At 35.5% G+C, this 7,927-nt stretch overlaps 1 protein-coding gene across 2 annotated transcripts in view; it reads right to left on the bottom strand.

Annotated features, from left to right (window-relative positions):
• Window positions 1-868: 868 nt before the first annotated feature.
• Max (MYC associated factor X) overlaps window positions 869-7,927 on the bottom strand; it is a 41,661-nt gene continuing 34,602 nt past the window's right edge. For both annotated transcript variants that reach the window (XM_068393117.1, XM_068393127.1), the window contains exon 5: window positions 869-1,812. In XM_068393117.1, coding sequence (XP_068249218.1) covers window positions 1,643-1,812 — 170 coding nt within the window. In that variant the 3' untranslated portion in view covers window positions 869-1,642. The remainder of the gene's footprint in view (window positions 1,813-7,927) is intronic.

The following is a 7,927-nucleotide window of genomic DNA, read 5'->3' on the forward strand; positions in this document are numbered from 1 at the left end:
TCTCCGATAGGTTCACGACATTAAATATATTACTGTACCATAGCAACTAAAAAGTTAAATTCATTGAGCATTTAGATTTTATCTCTTTACCATAATTACTCATTGTGCTATTTTCTTTATAGTGATCTAGCTGATGTTTTGATAGAAAATATAGCTTTAATAAAGTTAAACAAAGCCTACTGAACTTTATCTTTTATTGAGCGAAGTTGAAAAATGTAACCTATCAACATCAGAAATGTGAAGACAAGTGTTGCCAGTTAGATATTTGAAGAAAATAAAAAATCACTTAAATGGATTGCGTTACTTTCACTACATACTATAAATAATTGGAAATAAAACAATAATAGAAATGACAAGAAAGTGTCTCCACATATTTTTTGACACAAATGATAGATTGCGTGCACGGATATCATATTCTGCTGATACATTACCAAGTAGATCTACATTTGCATTAAAAGTATTGGCAGATGAATGTCCAGCTGGAGTTGTTAACACTTTTACCCCCAAAGGACATACTGGTACGTTTCACAAAACTCATCCCTTTACCCCCATGGACGTACCAGTACGTCCTTGCAAAAAACTGCTGTTTAAATTTTTTTTAGCATATTTTTGATAAATTTTTGAGAAACTTCAGGCATTTTCCAAGAGAATGAGACCAACCTGACCTCTCTATGACAAAAATTAAGGCTGTTAGAGCAATTTTAACAAAATATACTGCAATATGTGCTTGAAAAAAAATAACCCCTGGGGGTTAAGGGTTGGAAATTTCCAAATAGCCTGGGGGTTAAAGGGTTAAGCACTTTGAAAAGGTCACTACCAAAGTTTGTCAAGTACTTGAGTAAAAATAGGATACAGAAACAAACAAAGGTAACCTGCACATCAATATTTTATTCGAGAATTTTAATACTGTACATAAATATATAAATCTTCTGTTTGGAAACATTGGAATTTAAGACGGGCAAAAAAATAATAATAAACCCTAACACACTTATAACACTTGCATCCTGATTCATCATCGCCTACCTTTCAAAAACATATTCCCTTGAAGTATAGACAGAACATACCAATTTATCTAAATGAAAAACTATAATGATAATTGGAAATTACAGTCAAGCTATAAACCACTATATCAATCCTTAATCATTTTTAAGTCAAATCTCTTTAATCTAATCTTTTATTTAAAAACACCCTAAACATTACAATATCCAGTTAACTAATGTCGTTGAGTCAAAATTTCATGAAAAATGAATATACAAAAAATGTACTATAATAAATTATATGTCGAGTTACATATTTCATTTGTCAGAAGGGCATGTCTGTTTACACAATCATTATAAAGTCTTGGTGGGCCAACGTTGATCTACTCCCAACTCAGATCGCACGATATTAAATACTGTAATTACAAAGTTAAATACAGTTAACCTTCCTAAAATGGCCTTTACACATTTGTACAAAAGCTGACCCAGCATCCGCTTTCTATGAACTAAAAAACATTGGGATATTTTTTTTTGTACCATATTGGAAAAAGTAGCATCCTCAAAAGATCCCTGAGGTACAAAATAATCAAGAGGAAAATGATGACAACATTCTTGTAAGAATCAAGGAACCACTTAATCTTAAGAGATCCACCTTACCACAGAGGCTATGTCTTTAACTTTTTCCGATGGACACTATTGGTCACTTCCGAGTCTGACGTGTCGGACCCGGAGCCTTCAAAATCCACGAGGGAGCCAGACTTATTGTTAAGTATCCCATTGTTGCTGGCCATCGCTGCAAAATTGCCTGTGTATTTTGTCTTTTCCAAAGATCGAACTGAAAAGGAATCCATATGATAGAGAGTACTCAAACACACTAGCAAGGAAAATACTTATCTAACATTTTTAGAGAGAGAGAGAGAGAGAGAGAGAGAGAGAGAGAGAGAGAGAGAGAGAGAGAGAGAGAGAGAGAGAGAATTCTGCTATTTGGTCAATTTGCTTGGCTTCTTTTCAATTCAACTATGAACTGCAATGCATGAGCATGCATGCATACAGTACACTGCTCAGATACAGAAAACTCCAAAAGATGAACTGACTAAAATTTACTTAAGATGTGGTTAAATGTTAATTTTTTCAAGCTTTTATATAAAATTTTCCATAAAAACCCATTAGTCATATCAAGACTAAAGTTGATTCAAATCTCTCATATGCTACTTCAAAAGTCTTAAAATTAAGGGGAGCTAAAAAGTTATGAGTAACTTTGCGTGCACACATCTGCCGACCATTGGTAGGTATTGGGTATCCTGTATTCTCATGGAGTAACGAGGGTACTTTCATCATAAACTATAGATGAGGAGACAAACTAACCACTCGACTGAGACATAGATAATCATAAACTATGACACTAAATCTCTTGATAATTAAGACAAATGGACATGGAAATATTAGAGGAAGAGAGAGAGTTCAAAACAAAATCTACTACGGGAAAAACATGCCCTATCACAGCTAATCATCCAAACAAGTATAAGCACACTCCCTTGCGTATAATCTCTTCGAGGTAAACGATTCTAAATATTGACAGGAATCTCTATATACCAGCTTTCATGATAATAATCAAACTTTTGCTATCGACAGTAAAATTGATAGACATTACGAATAAGTGAGTTTGATGCAGATGACAATTATGGTGGCATCGAAGACATGCAAACTGCTATAGATAACACTATTAATGATCATTATAAAGATTCATGACAATTAGGAAAGTGATAACAAAGGAAAGAAGGATAGGGATAGATTTCTAAAAACTTTCTTTGCTTGCTGGCAATCATAGCATCTCTAACATGCAAAGTTGAGCTATTCTGATCAAATTTCCTTCTTACATAATCTAGCATTCACTATTGAGACAAAGCAGGAAATTCCTTTTTTGTTTTCTTTTATCATCATCATAATACTGATACAAAATTTATACAACTATATATATATCTATATATCTATTGAGGATAATAGGGAGGCAAATATAACTGCTGTTCCAGGTGTTGAGGTGCCAGTGATGGGAGATGAGAATGAGAGAGAGATAACAATAGAGGAAGTGAGGAGAGCACTAGATGAAACGAGAGTAGGAAAAGCATCTGGTATGGACGGTGTGAAAGCTGAGATGTTGAAGGAAGGGGGTGTGACTGTACTTGAATGGTTGGTGAGATTGTTTAATATGTGTTTTGTGTTGTCAATGGTACCAGTAGATTGGGTTTGTGCATGTATTGTACCACTATATAAGGGTAAGGGAGATGTGCATGAGTGTTGTAATTCAAGAGGTATTAGTTTGTTGAGTGTAGTTGGAAAAGTGTATGGTAGAGTACTGATTAATAGGATTAAGGATAAAACAGAGAATGCAATCTTGGAAGTACAGGGTGGTTTTAGAAGAGGTAGGGGTTGTATGAATCAGATTTTTACAGTTAGGCAGATATGCGAGAAATATTTAGCAAAAGGTAAGGAGGTGTATGTTGCGTTTATGGATCTGGAGAAAGCATATGATAGAGTTGATAGGGAAGCAATGTGGGATGTGATGAGGTTATATGGAGTTGGTGGAAGGTTGTTGCAAGCAGTGAAAAGTTTATACAAAGGTAGTAAAGCATGTGTTAGAATAGGAAATGAAGTGAGTGATTGGTTTCCGGTGAGAGTGGGGCTGAGACAGGGATGTGTGATGTCGCCGTGGTTGTTTAACTTGTATGTTGATGGAGTGGTGAGAGAGGTGAATGCTCGAGTGCTTGGACGAGGATTAAAACTGGTAGGCGAGAATGACCATGAATGGGAGGTAAATCAGTTGCTGTTTGCGGATGATACTGTACTGGTAGCAGACACAGAAGAGAAGCTTGACCGACTAGTGACAGAATTTGGAAGGGTGTGTGAGAGAAGGAAGTTGAGAGTTAATGTGGGTAAGAGTAAGGTTATGAGATGTACGAGAAGGGAAGGTGGTGCAAGGTTGAATGTCATGTTGAATGGAGAGTTACTTGAGGAGGTGGATCAGTTTAAGTACTTGGGGTCTGTTGTTGCAGCAAATGGTGGAGTGGAAGCAGATGTACGTCAGAGAGTGAATGAAGGTTGCAAAGTTTTGGGGGCAGTTAAGGGAGTAGTAAAAAATAGAGGGTTGGGCATGAATGTAAAGAGAGTTCTATATGAGAAAGTGATTGTACCAACTGTGATGTATGGATCGGAGTCGTGGGGAATGAAAGTGATGGAGAGACAGAAATTGAATGTGTTTGAGATGAAGTGTCTGAGAAGTATGGCTGGTGTATCTCGAGTAGATAGGGTTAGGAACGAAGTGGTGAGAGAGAGAACGGGTGTAAGAAATGAGTTAGCGGCTAGAGTGGATATGAATGTGTTGAGGTGGTTTGGCCATGTTGAGAGAATGGAAAATGGTTGTCTGCTAAAGAAGGTGATGAATGCAAGAGTTGAGGGGAGAAGTACAAGAGGAAGGCCGAGGTTTGGGTGGATGGATGGTGTGAAGAAAGCTCTGGGTGATAGGAGGATAGATGTGAGAGAGGCAAGAGAGCGTGCTAGAAATAGGAATGAATGGCGAGCGATTGTGACGCAGTTCCAGTAGGCCCTGCTGCTTCCTCCGGGGCCTTAGATGACCGCGGAGGTAGCAGCAGTAGGGGAGTCAGCATTATGAAGCTTCATCTGTGGTGGAAATGTGGGAGGTTGGGCTGTGGCACCCTAGCAGTACCAGCTGAACTCGGTTGAGTCCCTGATTAGGCTGAAGGAACATAGAGAGTAGAGGTCCCCTTTTTGTTTTGTTTCATTGTTGGTGTCGGCTACCCCCCAAAATTGGGGGAAGTGCCTTGGTATATAGATAGATAGATCTATGGAAAGGAAACTTATTTAGCTATAAAATAAAATGTCTAAAATTGTTTCATTTTACATAATCTTCTGATCAACAATTTTGATAAAATTTTCTTCATCCTCACAATAACTTTTATTTATTTCACATCTGTTTGTTTTAGTTGAATTGTGATAGTTCTGGAAATAATTGGAATAACCTAACTTGAAAATGAGAACAAAATAAGCCCTGTATCATTAAAAGTCAAACTGCCACAGCCCTTTCAATAACATTCCCTTCTTAAGTAATCTTGCATTTACCACAAAAAAAAAAAAAAAAAAAAAAAAAAAAAAAAAAAAAAAAAAAAAAAAAAAAAAAAAAAACTTTTTCTTTTATTAGTTACATATAAAAAATTTGTACAAATTTATCCACAAATTGATAGGAATCTTTTTAAGCTCTAGGATAGTTTTTTTCCAAAGGTTCTTAGTACTAATTTTCATTTTTTGCTAAGCATTATTCAATTCCTTTGACAAAATCTATATTTTAATAACTTTATGATTGTAAGATAAAGATATCTCTCACCAGATAAAAAATTCAGCTCTCGAGCATATAAAATAGTATTGCTAGAGTGCTTAGAAAAATCTTTTTACTACCCAAAAACAGCCTGACACGTGAGAAATTGGCATGGTTATAGCTAGAAGGATAATGTGTGGTTTGCCTAAGGTGGGATTGTTATAGACAACAGGTCTATACATATATCTAAGAAAAGTCAAAAGAAGTCTTTTAAAACTACCTTTTAAGACCGTGTTTTCTCAACACCATTAGCTTACAAACTAGGTGGAAGTTAGTCTCATAAAAACCAACTGATGGTGTACCTATTTGCTGGAAGATGTACATAAACAAGGAAAGAATGATAGAATATTCTGTTATATTGTATCCTCTAATCTACAGTACTTGCACTGGACCACACCCAGGACATACATGGCCTTGACTGTCATGGTCCATAGAAGAGAAACGGTGGAGGTATTGTCAGCCCAATAGCTCTCCATATAGAATTCAGGTATCTGGGTTTAAAATGTGAAAAGATCAACTAACTTTCTGTTTTTGTGGAAATGCATCATGTAACACAATCAACCCAGCTGTTATGTTGCGAGCACAGAAGCCGCACCTTGAAAAACAGGAGCATACATAAGCTTCCCGTTTTCTGGCAAAACAATGAAATGGTATGAGTCAGTGCTATATCTACAAGCAGTGGTGAAGGAATATTTAGCATTTTAAGGGAAAACCATTAATGGCATTCCCAGAAATTGTCAAAGTACTGTTAGGGAATAGAAAAAAAAATTCATGTTGAATTTCTGCCAGTTACTATGACCTCACTCCTGCCAACCCTGAACCAGGCCATCATTAGTGGTGTAGAAGCCTCTTAAACTTAGTACATACTTTAAACGATTAAGATGGACTTCATAGTAAAAGACTCTTGGAAGATGTCCAAATTGCCAATGCAATTAAAATTAGCCTCAACCAGTCAATGGCTGCTGAAGGAATTTGTGGAAAGGGTCATGAATGCTTTCACAGGTGTTTGGAGATCGAGAAAGATGTCAAGAGCTTGAGGAACATCAGAAAGCTAACAAACGCATGATTAGAAGCGTTAACAAAAGAAGAGCATAAAGAAACTAAACAGCAGAATAAACACTAACACCCGAGTGACATTTTATAAGGGTAAAGATTTAAAAGATAAGATAAAATGATACGATCTTCATAGAGAGAGCAGCTTCAAAGTTATTTGTTAGATAACGGTTTCAGTATAACCTCAGCAGCAAGCATATGAAGAAGTGATAAAAGCATAGCAGTTTCCTATCACAAACTCCCAGAGAGAGAGAGAGAGAGAGAGAGAGAGAGAGAGAGAGAGAGAGAGAGAGAGAGAGAGAGAGAGAGAGAGAGAGAGAGAGAGAGAGAGAGAGAGTATGCACAAATTATAAATTACCAGGCTTCATAATTGCAATGGCTATTGCATCCAGCCAACATCAATTAAAAGGCTACATTATATCATGATATTATATGTATTTTCATTAAAATATAAATAAACAAACATCTTGACCATCATCATAATAACAAACTCTTACTCAAGTCAGAACAGTTTTCGCACAGAACAAATTCTTACATCTAAATCAATCTCAGAAAAAAATAAGTCTACAAACTGAAGAAGATATTTTCCCCTCACAAATTGTGATCCAAATACCATATTTATCCTCATTTCACAAACAACCCAGGAACAATTAAGTAAATTCTTATGATAATCAATTTTATTAACCTTTAAATACAGAATTACTAACAATGTTTGACCTTTTAATCTCTTGTGAGCGACATCACTCTCGATTTACTGTGCGCTTCTGGGCGATTTCTGTTCGAACTGCAATAAGAGTATTGAAGGGTGTAGTATAAACATGGGATAAACAAATAGGGAAGAGATATTTCAATAAATCAATTCTAATTTTGTATTGAAATACCTATGCAGGTTCATGGCTTACTATTTTTAAAATACTGAGCTAGATATCAATACCATGTTTCAAACAATGAATGTGATATAAAAAATATACTTGAACATGTTAAATTTCATCTTCTTTTGCATGGTAAGAAAAATACAAGGTAGTAAATATGTAATGAATTCTAATAGATATCGTCACCCTCATAAACTAATTGCCTAAGTCATTTTCTCCACTTGTTGGGAAATCAAAAAAAAACCTTCTCATTTCCTAATTCTTTATATCATTGTCTTGAGCTTCAATTCACAAATTCTTAATAGAGGAATTTATGAATCAGAATTTGTGAATTGAAGCTCAACACAATGATATAAGGAATTAGGAAATGAGAAGGTTTTTTTGATCTCCCAACAAGTGGAGAAAATGACTTAGGCAGTTAGTTTATGAGGGTGACGATATGCCACAATCACCTTGTAAAAAATATATAATAAATTCTAATAGGCATAGCACATATACCAACCTAATTCTAAAAAACAAAATACATTTAGAAAATACATACAAGACTCAAACACAGCACTGACTTCCACATGATAGCAAAAATATACACAAGAGACTCAAAATATAGACGGCATTTACAAAGGTTAACTCAAATTATG

This window comes from Palaemon carinicauda, chromosome 1 (assembly GCF_036898095.1).
Source record: "Palaemon carinicauda isolate YSFRI2023 chromosome 1, ASM3689809v2, whole genome shotgun sequence".
NCBI classification, from domain to species: domain Eukaryota; kingdom Metazoa; phylum Arthropoda; class Malacostraca; order Decapoda; family Palaemonidae; genus Palaemon; species Palaemon carinicauda.